Here is a 20505-nt window from a genome sequence, read left to right on the forward strand (position 1 = left end):
TTAAATACTAAAATTACCAGATACTAAATAGAAAATGTGGGAGTTGCCACAAAGCAATATTCAGAAAGGAATTTCAGCACTAAATATAAGGGTATCAAGGTCAACCATCACATGTCATTAACTTCAGATTTCCTTAAACTAAAAACGTAAGACTGAATTTAAAATAGAAATAACAAGATGATAGTAATTATAAATCAAATAATTTAAAAGCAGAAAAAAATCACAGAATTCAATTAAGCATAGCAGGGTTTTAAGGAAAATTCTAAAAATTGGTTTCTACTAGGCATAATGGATTAAAAAAACATAGAAGATGAACAATGGAATTAAAAGGGGAATTTTAAGAATTTCTAGAACATTTTGCCTAATAAATTTGACAGAAAGTTCACTAAAGAAAATTATAAAACAGAAACAAAACCAGAATGCCTGAAATATATGCAAAAAAATAAAATATACAGTTAAAAATCTATAAAGAAAATTTCAGGCCTACAAGCTTTCATTTAATGATCTAACAACCTAAATAAAGAGTAAACCATTCCAGAAAAGTACAAAGAAAAGGATCACCTTCCACTCACTCTGTGAGGTCATTACTCTGTCACCAACTACAGAAAGCCATTACCAGAAATTAAAATATACCCTAAAATTCCCATGAACACCACACATCTTCAACAAAATTTTACTAGTCATATTTAATAATCTATAAGTGTGATTTATATGCCAAGTGTTTTTAAAACCAAAAGTCAATATTCTTTGTCTTATGAAGGCAATAAAGGAGGAAAATCATATAATTTCAATGGATGCAGAAAGAAAATCTGACTAAATTTAACATCTATTAATAATAAAGTTAGAATCTCAACAAATTAGGAATATAGGGGTATCTCCTTAATGCAATATAGGGCATCTTGGAACAAAATCTAAATAGGGAAAATATGTATAAATTGTGATCTATTCATTCAACAGAATAATACACAGCAATAAAAATAACAAACTATAGTTCTGATGCAATAAAACTAATAAATTAGATAGTTGAGGCCAAACAGAAAAGAATATGTATACTATATAGTGAACTAAACTCAAGTAAATCTCAAGAAATGCAGTTAAATGACAAAATTTATGAATTTAAATATAGATGTATGAAAGCAAAAAAAATTTAAAAATTAAAAAGGGGGCAGTCACCAGAAAAGTTGTGATGGTGCCAACTAGATCCCATTTATTTGAAATTCCAGAAGTACTTTATTGTAAGGTTGTTGCTTTTTCTAATTCTGGAGTATATTTATAACATGATAAGTATCATACAGCTAAGAGCCATGTCTAAATAGAGAATTCACCTGTTTTATACCTACGCTTCACCCTGATCTTTAAACAGTTATAACTAAGCATATTAATTCACAGAAATGTTTAGAATTTCAATAGGAGAAAGTCAGTCTTCCCCCTCCTATTCCCTAATGAAAAACAAAGATAAAAATGAAAGTTATGGTATATTATTATTTAAAAACAAAGAACAGTTTAATAGGCATTTTTGACTTGTGAATAGCAATGTAGACACCACTAGAAAACAGTAGAAGACTAATTGTAGCATAAATCTGTGATTTCAAACATTTCCAACAGTGTTAAAAATAGGTACAACTTCTAAACTTAGGATACACACAGTTAACTACTGTTGTCAAGTTAAGGTGGCCCTAATACATACAAATTAGGCCAAAGACCATATAATAAAATTATCTGAAATATGCTCAGTTATCAATTTCCAAATAAATCTGATTTATTTTTAACTGACATCTTAATTATCCATATTTACATCTGGAATATAACAACTTTTCTCTCTTTTAACAATCTGAGACAAACAAAATATTATGATTATACATTAGCAATGCCTTCTCAGTTTCTACAGCTGAAATGTCACGTCAATTACTTAGTAAGATTTAATTTTACCTTGTTTAATCTGTCCTTGCACAATATTACTGGAAGGTGGAGGGGAACCCCTTGCCTTTGAAAGGTCTGGGGTGCCTGGTCTAGGTGGCCTTTAAAAGAAGAAAAAAACATTGAACATTTTCCTATTTCCAGAGCTATTCAAAATGTCATTCTCTAGATTGAAAAGAAACATATGCAGAACATTTTCAACTTACTATTTCAAAAAGATGGTCATTTTCTAAGTTTTGTGCCTATTGATGTTGTTCATTTCAAATTTTGGCAAAATAACTACGTGATTAAGAAGTATTCATACCTTTTTTGTAATGAAAATGTTTACTTTCTGTTAGCCTTAACATGTATTTCTGAACACTCCCATGAACGACAACTGACAGGCAGAAGTCACTTCGTCTCATTTCTTTACTGTTAACACTGGCATTTCAGCCTGCCCATTAGCATCTAGGAATTCATGGACCAGTATGCCAATTTGAAAAGCATTTAATCATATGCGTAGAAATAAAGCATAAAGAAATCTTGGAGTCTAGAGGTAAAGTGTCTCTTTTGAATTTCTGCTCAAAAACATCCTATGATAAAGTATTTACATACCAGGCAGTAGTGGTACACACCTTTAATCCCAGCACTTGGGAGGCAGAGGCAGGTGCCTCTGTGAGTTTGAGGCCAGCCTGGTCAACAGAGTGAGTTCCAAGACAGCCAAGGCTACACAGAGAAACCCTGTCTCAAAAAACAAGAACAACAACAAAAAAAAGTATTTACAGGATTAAGAACACTGAATTTTTGTAGGATAATTACAATAGAACATGGCACAAAATAAATGCTATCTAAGTATTTCTTAGGTTTAAAAAATTGATGTGGTCAACTTTAATAAAGCATAATAATAAGTTGTCTTCATAACTTTGAGAAATAGCATTCAGGCTAAGTATTGTAAAAAAATCAAAATATTCTCTTTAAGGTAGTCTGTTTTAAAAGTTATTTTCTCTTCCCTTTTGCAAAAATTTGGACTGCACTTAATAGGACATTCCAGAGACAATCACTGGGCACATCAATACTGCATACAGATTACAATGAAAAGCATTGTGAACAATACCCATTTAAACTGAATGTCAGTTCAAACTTCCAAGAGGTATAGATTTGAGTTTATATTTATGGAGCTCAAAGAGACGGCTCAGCAATTAAGAGCACAGACTGCTCTTGCAGAGGACTGGAGTGCTTCCCTGAACCCACACTGGGCAGCTCATAACTACCTGTGTCTCCGGCTCCAGTGATATAACATCCTCTTCTGGATTTCACAGTCATCTGCATTCACACATGCACAAGCCCAAATCTAAGCACATAACTTAAAAAAGAATAAGACCATTGTGGTGGCCCACACCTTTAACCCCATTACTTAGGAGGCAGAGATGGGCCAGTCTCTTTGAGTTCAAGGCTAGCCTTGTCTATGCTGAACTCCTGGTTAGTCAGGGTTAACTCAGAAAAAAAATCTTAAATTAAAAAATTTAAAGATTTAATTTATTCAAGAGCTATCCTGTATGACCTCCCATTTAACATAGCTACTAAATATGACTACATATATAATACTGCAATAGTTTTATTGTGTTTTAATGCCTCTGTCTTAGAAATGCTTTGTTTTATGGTTTAAATAGGAAGTCACTAATGTGACATTTAATGGAAAATGTGTGCAGAGCCAAAAACTAAAAGAGCAGTAAACAAAAACAAAAATAGAGTATGATCATTTATCCCATTGGAAATAAAGAATAAAATTAAACTACATAATCACACCTGGTCGGGCCCTTCTTCATGTGATCGCCAATGAAAGTTGCATTGGTCATACTCATTAACGTATTTGCCAAAGATATGATGGACAAGAGATGTTGAGTGGTGACTGCTCGAGACACTGTGTAGGTTCCCTTTCCTACTCCATCAGTTGTCAGCAACTTCCTTCCTGTTTCCTCTTTCCCATGTAGTAATTTAGCAGCAGCCTGATTATAGCCAGGAAGCATCAACGACATATGACCTCCTCTCGATAAGAGACCAAAGGACACTGTGCAGTGTGGTTTCAGCATTCCAAGGCGATCAAGACAAACTTCATCCAGAACGTCATTCAAACCCCAGGCGTGAAGACAGGACATGAATAATTTTGCAGTGTCCATAGTTAGATTGTATTCTAGTAAGGTCAGCGGCTTGGACTTGCTGGCCCGGTACTCGGGATCACTCTCTTCCCTTCTCTGCCTCATGATCTCCTCGTCCTCCTCTTCCTCATCCAGGAGGTGCTCCTTTATGTTCTCTTTGATAGTTTCCTTCACTTGCTGGAAAAGAACTGCTGCTCGTTTTCCAGTTAGAAAAGAGCCCCCTTTGTCTGAACTGCCAGATGCTTTTTGCAAATTCTCTGGGGAAATAAGTGCAGTATTCGGCCTAGAGGCTTCTTCAGTCAGGAGTTGAATAATCAAAGCTTCCACATCAAAGAACAGCACATGGATGTCCGGGTCTGTTAGGTTCGTCTTTATTGCTTGAACCATCAGGGAGTTATGAGAATATTTAGGTAAATTCCCCTGTAACGAATATTTAAAAAAAAAACTGGTTACAATTCAAAGTATTTAATCTCAACATTCATTAGTGAACAATAAATAACTGAATTAAAATGCTTATGAGGCTGTCTTTTTAGGGCTTCTAGAAAATTAAAATATCTTTGCCAACGAGCAACATGTAAACGATACGAGCTTATACAATGACTTTACCCCGACCCAATCATTAAAATACCAATTAATTTAAAGCCAAGTATACATTAATAAAAGCTTATTACTGAAGTGGGAACTACGAAAATGAACTGTGGCTGGCCCTGAACAAGCACCGTGGACTGAACTCCTTCCTTCAGCACTTCCCTTCAGTCTTTCTCCCTTACCAAATTCCCTCTAAAGACATATTTAAGTCTTCCGGGCTCTAGATTGTAAAAGTAAGGTGATCCTGACCATCTTCCATCTACTTCTTTGCTTTACTTACTGTCCGTTCTACTCAAATCTACTGAAAGTGTAGATCTGCAGGCAGCTCTTCAGGATGGGTCCTCTGACATTGTCTCATGGAGACAAGAGTGTATAACACAGTTCACTTATGTGATGCATGTGTGCATGCATGTATATGTGTAAAACCCATACATGTTACACCAGAATGTAAATTGAAGTTACCTTTTGATGAAATCATAGGACATTTTGTTCAGACTTTAGATGTCTCAAATTACATATAGTTAACACACGCTATTTTTTCATAACTAGAAAATAAATCTATAGAATAAAATATAGACTTCTTCATCCCAAATACAGGGCCTATTTATAAAATCCCCCTTTCAGCTTTAATAAAGAGGCTCTTGAACCAACTCGGTGACTCCTGACATTCAAATCCTTTCATTTTCGCTTAGTACTCCTTTATCCTCTAAGTCCTCTTCTACGTGGCCCTAACTCTCAATCACAACATATATGCACATCAGATCAGTACAGTGAATGCCTTACTTGTCAACCATATCTCATTCATGTTGAGGAAAGGACTCTAATTCTCCTGGGAAAAAGTTAGCCAATGGTTCATTTAGTTCCCCTAACATTTTATAACACCTATGTGTCAGATATTTGGATATCTCAGAAATATTTAAACAGTTACTTATAACTTCCTTATTCTGCAGGGTAATTTCAAAACACAGACAAACCATGCCTTACCCATTCTGTGCAACCAAAGAGCCTAGAAGGATGAGCAGAGAACACTATAAAAGTCTTATACAATTATTCAAATTGCTTATCAACTCTTCCTAAAATAGTCACAATAAATTCCCTTAACTGGTCTGTCTTGTCTCAATTTCTATCTTTTCTGACTACACTTCTAGCTTCAGAGGTTATCAACAGTATTTTATAATTTGAGAAGAAAATCCAGACTTCTTTACAAAGCACAAAGAACTCTCCAGAATATATTGTTGCTTGCGCCTCCATTTCACCTCTAATCACCACCTCACGCCTTAGCACCAAATCACTTCTCCTTTCCAGAAACAGTCTCAGTCTCTGTACCTTTGCAGATGTTCACCCTAGGACCACACTCCTTCTCCATTCCCTGTGCCATCATTTACAAAATATATCGAGTTGCTCACCATCCAAACATCCCTCAAAGAATTAATTCAAGCACATGTTATCACTGCCTCCTTTGTAGAAACTTCTCTGAATTGAATGATTTTAAAGAATAACATCAATCTTTTTATATTATAGTAAACAACATAAAGAATATCCCTAGTCAATATCAAACTAGAGGGACATGGCCGAGAAATTACCAATTTCATCTCAGGTGACCAGGGAGCTCCACACAGAGGAGCTAATAGCAACCAAAAAACACTCATGGCAGAAAGAAAGCAAAGTGCAGACTAGGACAGTGGCAATGAAAATGAGAGGGTGGGTGCTGAAGAGCCCACAGGTGATCAAGATGAAGAACCACGGCCACGGTCCACTGAGACCACACTGGGGCTGCTGAACTTTATTCTGCCAGCCAGACTTCACTAAAGCAGAACCATCAGGCGTACTAGTGAAATACAGGTGCCTGGACCTGACCATCAGACCAGAAGTAGCGCACCTAGGAATGTGTAGGAATCTGTCTACTGAATACCAAGACAACTTTACACAGCAATGTTGGGAACAATTATCCAAATGAAGGGAGTCACATGACCAGATTCAGTACTGTTACCTTAAAAGGAGTAAGAGCAGGGTCATGAATATGAAATGGGAGGTGGCAGAAGCCACGCAGATGATCAAGGTAAAACTGCATTAGCCAGAAGGATGTGAGAGATGGGACAGAATAAAGAATACGCTCCTGATCCTTTCATTTCTCCCAGCTCTGTTTTACATATTTTCCTCTGAAACACTGAATGGTATAATATCACACACTTTGCTCAGTGCTTTGTACCTACCAGCACTAACTCAAGTGAATCATGTATGACTTCGTATATGTATTATGTTCAATATAATACTGATAAGACAGTTATAATTAGTAATTGCAGCCACTATATACTAAGCTGTTGCTGTTGCTGTTGCTGTATCTTGGGAATTATCCTAGTTATTAGCACCGACTATGTGACAAAAAAATAGGAAGGAAGGAATCAGCAACAGTAGGTCAAATGAAAAAGGTCTCCACAGTGCTTCTAAAGATGTTCCTCCCGCAAAATACTCGTAACATTCTTGTAGAAAAAGAAGAAACTATTATCAGTCAGACAACATAAAATCAAACAAGTTTGGCTAAGAAGTTCCTGAAGCCGTGAGAAGGACTTGAAAAAAAAGAAGGCAAAAGGGAAACAGAAGGTAGACAGACTTCAAATGTCATCTGATGTCAGCCACACATGTGCCCATCAGCACCCCTACTCTGCAGGCATCTCTATCTGCTTCTGAAGGTGTTCCAGCAGTTAGCCACATGCTCACAACAAAAAGGTTATCTAATTAATACCATGTCTGTGTGTGACTCTGTAAGATTCTTTTTATTGCAACCTCTCACACATACCGGATGTGCCCTGTGACAAAAACTGTACCTAATAGCAATCCGCACAAAAAGAGTGTGAAAGATAAAGAAAACAAGACCACCAAGACAAAATATAACAAAAGAAAACACATTAAGGCTGAAGGGGAGACCATGACTCATCACCATCACAGTGGATGAGCTGTTTCTCCCACTACCAGGGCATGACCACCAATTCTATTGACTTAGACAGCCTGGCACAACAAAAAGTAGATGCCTACCAAAGTATTTTGTTAGGTAAAGGTAAAGAAATGACAGAGTTAATCATCCTCAGGTCTGCATTTCTAGAATGCAGTGTTAAGATGAGCTATAGGAAAGGAACAAAGACATCTACCAAATTCCAAGCTTTCCTTGGCTTTATGATAAAATATGCACACCTGGGACCAGTCTGATTCACTGAAATCATCAGATATTCTCAACAATTTCAAAGTTCTAGACGGGCCGCTCCGTTGCAATTACTAGAACCCCTGAAATGTGGGTGCACAATTAATTCATCTTAATGTTATCACAGAACAGGATTAAATTCAGTTCAACACATATTTGTGGAGTATACAGTGTAAACATGCATAGGAGGAAACAAAATATTCATCCTTAAAGAAATAGTTGAAAATCAACTTGACAATGGCTAAAAGAAAAATGACTAAGTCTCCAAGTTGCTAGTAAATGCAATTATACAAATATCTATACTCACATAGCAGGCTAGGAAACAGATTTATTGTATGCTTATTTTAAGTATCTGGTTTATTGCACTCTTCATTTTAGAAAGCGCAATATGAGATTTCTTTTGTTTTGAGCCAGGTTCTCTCTATGTAGCCCTGGCTGTCCTGTGATTCACTGAGACCTACCTGCCTCTGCGTCTACCAGGTTAGGATTTTAGATACATCTGCCACCATGCTCAGCACCATTTGCAATCTTAAGAAAAGAATAATTAACCTAAAATAGAACATAAAAGAAAACACTGAGGAAAAAAAGAACCCTGAACTTCTGACTCAGAGCTGAAAGTGAACCTGTAGCAAGAGCATGAGATAAAATGATATCTAAAGTAGAACCCAAGGAAAACAACACAACTATCATCCTGATATCAAGGTCCATCCACGTATACACGAATGTCAGTATACAAGCATGCCAGGTGTGGTAGACCCCACAAACAAAACATAACAATCCAGAATGCTCAGAGAAATAATGTTGGCACGTATATACAACAGTTTTCATCATTTTATCCAATTGAATATATTCTAGATGAAATCGTGTCTGCTGAAACATCTGATAGCTTTGCCTCTGAATACCAATATTACGATTTAAGGGTCGTTAATGGGCTTAAGATTTTAAGTGTATTGCATTTTATCCACTGACAACAAGTTTTGCTCTCGCACTATTCACTTCATTGATCCTGACTTGAAAGCTCACTTATTTTGAAATCATTGTTCAATAACACAGTTTTCAATGCTATCTTTAAATAGTCTTGTGATTTATTATTCTTTCTGAATAATAAATATAAATCCAATCTATAATATCATTTGATATGGGTTTTATCTAAAAATAGAGTTGATTTTTACTACCAAGTATTATGTTAGCTGATGCTCATAATCAAATGCAAGGTAAAAACATTGATTTGCGCGCGCGTGTGTGTTTTGTGTGTGTGTGTGTGTTTTGTGTGTGTGTGTGTGTGTGTGTGTGTGTGTGTGTGTGTGTGTGTGTGTGTGTGTGTGTGTGTATGGCACTGGTTGTTGGGTATGCATGTCTGAGTGGGTACATGCACATGCATGTGCAGCCAGAGGTTGATGTGAGGTGTTTAGCTCCCTGAACCTAGCACTCACTGATTCAGCTCACCCTGTACCACCTTCCAGTACTTAGACTATGTGCACTGCATGCCCAGCCGTGCATGGGTGCCGGGATCCAAACTCAGGCAGACCCAAATACTTGTATGGCAACCACTTTGCCAACTGACCTTTCCCCTAGCTGTTGGTGATATATTTTTAAATCAGAATTAGTTTTGAAATCAGTGATTAAAGACCCTAAGGACAGATTAGAAAACAAGCGTCTATCTGATGTGCCCAGACCCCCTCTTAAATATCAATACTGAATTCTAAAATAGATTAGAAGAAAATTTTTACTCAACAAATATTAATTTACTATTTTATAAAGCATATAATTATATAGGTAATTTATTTATAATGAATGGTTTAAACAAATTATGTTTCCTAACTATAGAAAAAACTGATTTAATACCAAAAGCTTTTTTAGTGAGAAAAAGAAACAATTTTTCTCTTCATTTTGTACTTGAACTTTTACTGATGAGAGTGATTTAAAGGGATTTCTATAGTTCTTATGCATAATAATAAATAATAAAGTACACTGAATAAAAATAAATAGATGTCATATTATACTTTTAAAATGATCTAAAGTAGCACAGTGAAATCTTCCTCATATACTAGAAAATATTCACAAGTAGCTTCAATATTGACTATTTTAGGTATCAAGAAAAAAGAAGGAAAAGAAAGAGGGAAGAGATTGCTGGAGGCACAGAATTATCGGGGAAATATGTCCGCCCAATATGGCTATTTGGCGCCCTCTGCTGTTGTATTACTGTTTCTTCAGGCTAGTGGTTAGGTAGGCTAACAAGAGTTCCTCAGAGAATCCAGTCATTTTGGGAATTAACCAATATGGTCATGGCCATACCACCCTGAGCATGTCCATCCCATTTGGAAATAGACAATACTACACTTATCTTAAAAATCTGCTTATGATTGGGATTAGAATTCTCCACCAGGTGTGAATGATAATATAGTAATATAGTTCCTAGCATTTCTTTCTTTTCCATGTGCTTCCATTAACAAGCACGTAAGTAATCACAACCTAAGAAAAGATATTAAACATATCAAGCAGTAGAGTTTTTATATTTTATTGCAACTTGTTTAACAGGACATAAGAAAGATGTAGCTACAAATGTTAAGTGTAAATATCCATTGTCTTACATAGACAATATATTTTGAAGGTATTTCTTCTAAAGATCATAGGCTATTATTATACAATTATTAAATAATAGAAAGTAAAAATTAATACAAGAAGAGTCTTTACAACAGCAGCACAGGAAATCAACTTCCAAGTCCAGTCAAAGAGCCAAGAGCCCCAAAACAGCAGGACCGGAAGCTCTCTGTAACAACATGGATTGTTACATGGGCAGCTGCTTCCCTACATCCAAACTTTCTGTCTTCCAAATAATGATATTTCTATCCACTTCAAGGACTGAGAATGGCTAGTGAATGATACTTCCCCCATTTTGTAACAAATGAATGTGTCTGAGAGACACATGAAAAGCGTTAAAACTAACTATGGGGGTATTGCGGGGGGGGGGGGGGAACATAATTAACTTCAGTGAGGGGCTTAAAAAGTCCAAAGGTCTCCTGTTGGAAACACGCCCTTCTGTCAAAACCCTTGGTTTATTTTTAAATCAATGGTACCAAGGTGAGATTCTGGGGACCTCTTGACTTGGTCAGAACAATATAAAGTAGAAGACTAAATGTGGCAAAATGAAAAGAGGAACACAAAAACCCCAGATTAATGTGGTGATTCCTAGTTTCAAAAACACAATGTAACAGATTCGAACCTATTGCTATTTTCTCTCATGACTGCCCTGCTGGCCCACACTCACTGCTCCTATCCACACGGACATCCATCATGCTGTGACACATGCCTGGGCCACGCCCCCTCCTTTCCTCCTGATACCTAGCCTGCCTCTTCAGAAAAGCTTTCCAATGGCTCTGCTGGTCAGTCTCCCTGGTGCTGTCTCCCATTGGTCCACACCTTAAGTAGTCTGAGAGTCACATTATGACCTGCACACAGGTCCCCTGGCTGGAACAGGAGCTGCTCAGTGCCAGCACCTGCTCCAAGTGGGTGTGGTTAAAGCACTCTCCAACTGGTTCTAGTGAAGGGCTTAGGTCATAGCATGAACCTTAATCAACAATCAAGTATTAAACAATGTGGACTAAATACCTACTGTGATAAATGTATGGAGCATGTTGTCAATTTAACTTCATTAAAACCCAACTATGCCCAATTGAAAGCTAAAGACAAAAGTAAGCTAAAAGGTTCATCAGTCCCTTGGGAGAGCACACAAGTCCATGGTGAAAATGTAGGAGGAAAATGTTCTTTCTGCATCCAATTGTCATCTCCCACATGTTCTGAATTATACTAGCTATGGAGTCCTCAGGATCAGTTCTGCAGAGACTTGAGAGATGGAAGAGGTATAGTCAGGAAAGGAGCCCTCAAATACTAGGCTACTTACACTAAGTCAAGGGACAAATGGGAATAACTTAAGATCCTGTCTCCATAGACTACAGCACAATCGTTGTTGGCTAGCAGTGAGCTTTGCAAATGCCGGAAGGCACAGTTTTCCAATTGTATTAGAGGTGCCAGCTTAGTTTTGCTGTTTCGAGTCCTATTTAGTATGCAGTTTAAGTTTCCTACAACTATTCTGTAATCTAATTAGATATGATACACCATCAAATATAGAAAAGTGGCAAAACAAAGTGCTAGCAGCATCCAGTGGGTAGAGTCCAGCTAGGGACACTACTGAAATAGTACAGAACAAAGGACAGTTTTCACAACAAGCACTTAGTCACCCATGTGACATGCCATGCACAGAGACATCATTACATATGAACATACTCTGAGTCTGTAGATATGTTTAGGGCCACTACAGCGAAAAGGATGGATTTCTTATGTTGGTCTTGCTGTTAAAATGCAATATCTACTTAATTTCATCACTAGTTTGTTCAAAGGAGTGTTATCTGCAGGAATTTGAAGCTATTATTTCACAGAGCACCAGCCATATTCTTCAGTCGTGTTCCTGCACAAAGTCTCTTGGATGGCACTGAGTTCTTACTGTGAGGCTCTTTACCCAGTGGGAACAGCAAAGTCTTGGAAAGCTCTTTTGCATCACTTATGATTGAGATTCACAGAGAGCCTCACAGGTCCTTAGTTCTCTCAACTCCAGTCATCTGGTCCTGCCCGCTGGTTCAGCTAGAGACTACAAGGCCATGCTCACCGGGATGCCGCTCCACATGCAGAAACCCTGATATTCATGCCTTCACCTTCTACAGCTGGAAACTCCACCACACCTGCTCTTCCCCCTCAGCGCTGCGTTGCTTCACAAGCTGGTGTACGTTAGGATGCCCGAGGACCGCGGCTTCCCAGTGTACTGCTGCACCTGCACTGAGTCTGGAAGACTGTGATAGGAGCTGCGCAGCTTCTAGAGATCTCTTAGATCCCGGGTGATTTCAGTGTGCAGCAGTCTGGTGAGCGCCATCATAGGGGCATTATGTCACTGGGTTCCACCACTTCTTCAAAGACTGCCAGTCTCATCCTCCCTCATCCACCTGTGCCCCTATGCTTAACTACACCCATCAACCTTTCACAGCTGCCCTTCACCACCCTTCTTTAATCTCTGAATGACAGGACTGCAATTCTGCAACTGTTAAGAAAATGCATCCTCTGTTTTTCCCATATGCCTACCCTAGCCCATTACAACTGCAAATTCAGTCCCTCCTTTTCCTTGTTCTTAGCTTCCACTCTCTGCCCGGACCGTCTGTCACTCTCAATTCTCTACTTCGGTACCCCCACCTCTCCACAGACCTCCCTTAAAATGCATGAGCTTTAGAAATGTTTTGTCCTCACCCCATCCACTAAGCCCAGAACATAGCCACTCAAACATCTAGCCTCAGCCAGGCATTGGTAGCACAGGCCTTCAATCCCAGCACTCGGGGGGCAGAGACAGGCGGATCTCTGTGAGTTCGAGGCCAGCCTGGTCTACAAAGCGAGTTCCAGGACAGCCTACAAAACAATACAGAGAAACCCAGGCTTGAAAAAAACAAACAAAAAAATCTAGCCTCTCCTCCTTTTCAATTTCAGAAATGAGGTTTTCATCTTACACACACACACACACACAACACACACACACACACACATACACACACACGTCCATTGTTTTTCCCCTAAATTGAATTTCCTCATTCATCAATGATCAATTCTCCCTTCCCGTCCTGAAACTCCCCTTCTCTGCTGGCTCTTCATCTTCAGCCAAGGGCACTCCCCGCTGTCTCCAAAACTACATCTCCATCTAAGGCTGTCTTGCTCCTTCCGCCTCCTCTACAAACTTCACTTGCTATTTCTATTTCCATTTTTCTGCGTCATTCTTCAATCCCTTACAGCCTAGTTTCTGCTCTGGGAAGATGGTCTGAAGAAAGGATGCTCTGGCCTGACTGGCAAGCGCATTCAGCCCTTTGGATGTTGATTGCATTTCACAGAGTGGTCTCTTCTGCCTTGTACCTCTTGAGTACCACTTTGCTGACTAACACATTCTCCTGGTTCCCCTCATATGTTTCCTATTTCTCCTATTCTAATGCTTCCTCATCCTGCTCCATTTAGAGATGCTATTTCTAAGAGTCTGTGTATGAATGATCTCCCTTACTTCCACGGAACTAAGAAACAGACATATATATCAAGGAGTCATTAATGTGTGTACCCCATCACCCTACGACTCCCTCAAGTTTCAGACCCTTAAACTAAACCACCTGACAAATACTCTGACATATGTAACACATGGGCACCTCAGCTTAAACAAAAACTAAGCAAACAGCTCTTCATCGTCCCCATAAAACCTGCTCTCTTACATTCAATATCACATTGATAGAGCCACTTTCTATTCAATCAATCAGGGGACCTTTAGATAAACCTCCCTTATTACTCATACCCAATCAATTATCAGCTCCCACTGAATACAACTCAATTTAACTATTGAGTTTAAATTCTCCACTGTATTTCTTATCAAATGTATTGACTGGCTTTCATGTAAAATTCCATTTGAGTAACGAACTCTAAAGATTTTTTTTTTAATTTTGAAAGCCACTGAGGTAAAAGGTAAGTTTCAGCATCCTCCCTTGATCCAAGATGAATTCACCTTTATTTCCCACCACTGGCCTCCAGCTGAAGCTCCAACAATGCTGACTGAGCAGGGACTCTGCACATCCATCCATGATGAGCACACTGCAACCCTCCTCCGCTCATCATCTAAATACATTCTACTTATCACTCCTCCAAGTAGCCAATCCTGATCACCTAGTGCAAGGACAATTCCTGCAATACATTCTGCATTTCTCACCATGTGACTGGCCACAGAGCTTTGCAAGCATCTGTTCCTATTTCCTAAGAGGAAATATCATGTCTTGTTCAATTAGCTCTCGAGTGCCTAACTAGTCAATAAATGGTTACTGAACTTGACTGATTCAAATTATTTTGTAGCAGAAATGGAAAAGTCAGAAAGTTTCAAAATATTTTATATGTTCTAATAAAGAACAGACTTTTTTTCACAAATACTAAAAGAACTTAATTCTTCATTGCCAATAATTAGTCAAAAAACCTTCATATTTCTACCAGCATAACTTCAACTTCTCAAAGTAGAATTAAAGATAAAGAATCATATATGGTGGCTAGTGGCTATGGTCGCTAAGGTCACGGATTGAACATACTGCGTGATTCTTGGCAATCTATAATTAAATTTGTAGAGGATGATAAAAACAACTCTGCTGTAGTGCATACATTCCATAGCAATATGGATTTCTTCTTAACACAAAATGCCTTCAGTTAATGCATTTCCAAGGGAAGATAAGACCTGGATTTAAAGCCATAAAACAAACCACTTTTTCTTGGCTCAGGATCTGATGTATTACACTGGCCATGCACTATCGAGTCCATTCAGAAGTCTGCTGAACACTTACTACATACAAGGAACATGACCAAAAAGGCATTAGATTCAAACGGCTATTTCAGGCAGTCCCTTGTAAATTCAGTATCTGATGATGTTATGAAATCATCATAAATAATCTAGTCATGTCCAATTTAAGAACTCTTGAAAATAGGAAAAGAACCAAAACTCTACCTATTATAGCTATATACCTAGTTATAAATTTTACTTTATTTTTACAGGTTAATGGAATCATTCATTTTTGTATTTTTAGAAATTTAAAACTCATTTCTTTCAAACTAGAGAGTAAGTTACAACCTGACTTAGAAAATCTTAAAAGTATTTTATCCTAAGCTATAAGACTCTTTTAAGATATAAATTACTTATAAGCTATATACACACTTGTGTGCACATAGAAGAATACATGTATTCCTTCACATATGTGTGAAAAGTGAACGCGCTTTAATGGAGAACTGCAAGAGGTATTACTGGGGTGGGGCGGGGCAGACCAGCTGAATAGAGAAAGATGTCTTATCTGGTTATTATCTGAGAAAACTGTTAAGACTGATCTTAGAAAGGTAAGTCATAAAAGGTATTTTCTGGATTGTTTAAAGGAAAATACCTGAAAAAATACCTGCCATTAGTTATGATTATTAGCATCCATAATGGGACAAAAAGTGATGACACTTGGTACTGTAAAAGGTGCCAGCATACTTTCTGTGTAATGATACACATGGGTTTATAAACCATACAATGTTTCTGTCACATATTTTTTTAAACCCCTGTAAAAACATGGGGACTGGAGAGATGGCTCAGCAGTTAAGAGCTCTGACTGCTCTTCCAGAGGACCGGGGTTCAACTCCTATTACCCACAGATCACAACTATTTATAACTGTAGTTCCAGGGAATCTAACACCTTCATACATACATGAAGACAAAACACCAATGCACATTACAGAGCGAGAGAGAGAGAGAAAGAGACAGAGAGAGAGACAGAGAGACAGAGACAGACAGAGAGAGAGACAGAGACAGAGAAATTGTTCTTAGCTCAAGGACCTGATGACTGTTAAGTACCAACTGCAGATTCTAGCAGTACTAAAGACAAAGGTATAAAGGTTCCAAAAGAGATCACCATGAACATGAATCAAATGAGTTAATTAATGAGTTCAACTTAATGAAGGACCCAAAGTCTCAAATACAAGAAGCTCTAGAAACTCCCAGCAAAGTGAAAACAAAGACAACCGAAACATTGCATATTTCAGTAGTTAAAGGACAAAGGAAAGCCCTATCTTCAAAGAACAATAATAAAAATGATACATAATTCCTCAAACAAAAAATAAAATAAAATATTATGTATGCCTGAATCCCCAGCACTCAAGAGGCAAAGAGGACGATCACTGAAAGTTTGACGCTGGCCCAGTATACATGGCAAGTTCAAAGCCAGGCAGCACTTCACATTGATAACCATGCATATAAAAACATGGAAGGCATATTCAGAGTACTAAAACATAAGAACTAACAAACTATAAATATATAATCAGCGAAATAGCCTCTCAAAAACACAGGACTGGGACATAGCTTAAAAGGAGAGTACCTAACCTATATGTATTAGGCTGTGGGGTGCCTTAGCAGTCAAGTTACAAATTTTTTAAAAAGGACACTGCCAGGCAATCCAATAAGAAAATGCACAGTGAGTAGACTTGCACTAAAAAAAGCCCTAAGTGGTTCTGCAGGCAGAAGAAAACTGTATAGGGGGCGGGATGGCGGGGAGGTGGGGGCAGGATAGAACTAGCTTAAGGGGAAGGTTTGAGAGGGGTGGGGGTATCAGAGGCTTCTGAAAGAGTTCAGAGCAGAGAGAGAAAGAAATAGACTAGACAAGGCCAGGGCTATCTGGACAAAATGTAGAGAACAGCAGCATAGTGGGCATAGCTAGGTTATAAGAAGGATGAGTAGGGGGGCTGGAGAGACGGATCAGCGATGAGTAGGGGGGGCTGGAGAGATGGATCAGCGGTTAAGGGCACTGGCTGCTCTTCCAGAGGACCCTGGTTCAGTTCTGAGCACCCACATGGCAGCTCACGACTGTCTCTAAGTCCAGTTCCACAGGATCCAATACCTCACACAGACAAATATGCAGGCAAAACTCCAATGCACATAAAATAAGTAAATAACATATATATTTTTTAAAAAGGATGAGTAGCTGGAGGAGGGGAGGGTCAGGAGACTGGCTTGGGGGATGGGTGATGAGAGGTATAGCAGCTACTTTTAAGTAGGGAATGGGTCCTTTATATGATGGCCGGCACCACAGATATATGTTAATTGGAACATGACTTTTCTTTCTTTTGTTTTTTTTGTTTTGGTTTGTTTTGTTATTGTTGTTGCTGGTTTTTTAAGGTAAGGCAAACAGGAACGGGCTTCACAAGTTCCTGAGGATGCTGGCTTTCACCTAACCAGAAATCCTCCCACAGTCCAGATTGAACTCATTTCTGGATATTTGGACTGCTTTTTGGTGTTTCGGGAATTGAAGATTCCTCTGACAGAAATGACCTTAAATAAAAATCAAAGGGACAAATATTAAGTGTTGACTGAACCAACAACAATAATAATGCATGGTAGGCCTTATATATTTGAACTTAGACTCTATGTAGACTGCTTGGTATCTAACATGTAGAAAGAAAAGAACTAATAAGGTTGTAATGTTTTAAGATCCTATAATTATCAAGAAAATTGTAATAGCAATAATTCATTTTTACATTGTAGTCAGCAAAAGGTATATTACAGTCCTAGGATAAAGGCTAAGAGAACAGCAGCAGAATTTATAGCAAGCATAATGAGAATAAAATAAAATTTTAAATATTGGTTTAATCTACTAGAAGGCTTTAAAAAGAAAATATAAAAGTAGGAAAGTTAAAACAATTCAAAATGGTAGAGCACTTGCCTAGCATGTTTGATGCCCTGGCCTCTCCCCATTAGAGGAGAGAAAAACTGAGAGAAAAAGAGAAAGGGAGGGATGGAATAAGGAGGGGAGGAAGAGTCCAATGGCATATTTAAAATCCAAATATAGCAATTTAAGAAAAATGCACAAAGAGTAGTAGCCACTGCAGCTAGCTAAAAGGAGAACAGAAAAAAAAAGAGCTTCATAAAGAAACAATTAGGAGAACAATACAGCACTCCTGCAAGCTAATAGAGAGCATGTGTGTGTGTGTGTGTTTCATTTACAGCAAAATCAAGAACACAATAATTAAGATGAGTTACCAGAGCTCGTTCACATTCAGTATATCCTTCAATGACTAGGAAGAAGAATGATTCTCATCAAGAAAGTAAGCTCAAGAAAGAGGTCTGTTCCCCAAGACCCTGTTTCCAAAAGTATTTAATGCTATAGAAATAGGCATCCCATAGAATATGCAAAGTCCATTGTGGGAAAGGCGATTAAAGCTGATCTGATAAAGATGATGATAGCTAGTCTGCTTAGAAGTTAGAAGACAGCATTATTTGACAAACTGCTCTCTCTTCCAAACCTGGCACTTTATTCTCAGAAGTGTTTCACTCTCACTCATACACCATCTTATACTGCCACTAGAAGAGGAATTATCTCCTATTAAAATCCTCAAAGCCTAGTCCATAGGCTCTACATGTCTATTATTAGCACTAGGCTAGTGTCTCTGAAATAATCCTGAATGTCAGGATCTTTTCATGCTTATCTGTGAAGACCTATTTGTTCAACTTACGCTGCAGTACACAAGCCAACCCTCTTTATCTTCACTGCTTAATGCCATTTCTAGCCATCATGACCTCTTACTGTATCCACATAGTAGCCTACTACTTTACTACAGTGACATTTATTATTAGACTCTATTATTAGATGTCACTAAACAGGGCAAAATCTTTCAACATAATTCAACACCATAGAATTGTCTGCTAGACCCTGAACTTTGCAATCAAGTTCCTTCACAATATTATTTCAAACTACACTTCCAAACAAACTTCTTCCTAAATAGGCATGCTGTAAGTAATTTATGTATGTAATGTAGTTATACTATATTAAACACTGATAATAAAAAGAAGAAATAATTGATGCCTGCCCATAGAATATTTAATACAGACAAAAAACATTCAAGTCCCCTGCAAAATGACCATCCTACCAAAAGCAATCTACAGAATCAGTCCAACCCTCACCAAGATCACAACACAATTACTCAGAGAAACTGAAAATAATCTTCAAATTCATAGGGAAACAAAGAGACAAAATCCAGACTAGCTAAAATAATCCTTAATAATACAAGGACTGTTGGAGTTATCACCATTCCACATTTCAAAATGTACCTGTTTATCGGCTTCTCTCAATGGCTTACTTAGCTTGCTTTCTTATACAACTTAGGAACAACTTCCTTGGACCCTCCCACATTAATCATCAATCATGAAGATGCCCTTGCTCACAAGCCAATATGGTGGAGCATTTTCTCAACTGAGAGACCCTCTTCACAAATGACTCTAGGTTGTGTCAAGTTGACATAAAACTAGCCAACATAACCTGCTCACTGGTGTTTTCTGCTGCTCTATTCATTATAGTCATAAATTGGAAACAACCTATATATCCATCAACTGATGAATGGATAAATGACAATATGGTATACTGAAATAATGGAATATTACTTAACTGTTAAGAAAAACAGAATGAAGAAATTCACAGGTAAATGGGTGGAGCCAGGAGAATCACCCTGAATGAGGAATCTCAGATCCAGAAGAGCAAACATTGTATGTTTTCTCTCATATGTGGACCTTCACTTTTAAGCTTTAGATGTGTGTGTATCATTTAGAATATCCACAGAGGTTAGGTAGCTTGTAAAGAACCAAGGGATATGAGGGGATGTTCCAAGGGAGGGAAAATGGAATGTAGTGTTATATATAGAGATAAGGGGGGAAATTGGGTGATTAAATTCAGAGGCAGATGGTAGGGCAATGTAAAGCAGGGCATATGGGGAGGGAAAACTAACACTAAAAGCCTTTTGAAAAGCTATATGGAAACTTACTATGGTAGAAGCATCCTAAAATAAATAGAATTTAGATGGAGTTACCATATAATAGAAGATACAATGCATAAACTAGATATGTGATATGAAGTAAAATCCCCAGTACCAAGATGAATTACATCTCGTTAAGCTGTTGGCAAAAGGGACCCCACAGACCACATCCCCAAACATTACAGGTAATTTCCAGTACTACTGGTTGCCTTCCATAACCTGATGGTAAGTCCCTATTGATGAAGACACCACTTACATCAATGAACATGGAGAAATAAAGTTGCTGTCCAACTA

At 37.9% G+C, this 20505-nt stretch overlaps 1 protein-coding gene across 2 annotated transcripts in view; it reads right to left on the reverse strand.

Moving 5' to 3' along the window:
- Positions 1–20505, reverse strand: part of Wdr7 (WD repeat domain 7) — a 253422-nt gene that overhangs the window by 182552 nt on the left and 50365 nt on the right. For both annotated transcript variants that reach the window (XM_013116796.3, XM_005074662.4), the window contains exons 15-16: positions 3703–4472; positions 1930–2018 (exon numbers count right to left, since the gene is read on the reverse strand). In XM_013116796.3, coding sequence (XP_012972250.1) covers positions 1930–2018; positions 3703–4472 — 859 coding nt within the window. The remainder of the gene's footprint in view (positions 1–1929; positions 2019–3702; positions 4473–20505) is intronic.

Source organism: Mesocricetus auratus, unplaced genomic scaffold (assembly GCF_017639785.1).
Source record: "Mesocricetus auratus isolate SY011 unplaced genomic scaffold, BCM_Maur_2.0 Super-Scaffold_6730, whole genome shotgun sequence".
NCBI classification, from domain to species: Eukaryota; Metazoa; Chordata; class Mammalia; order Rodentia; family Cricetidae; genus Mesocricetus; species Mesocricetus auratus.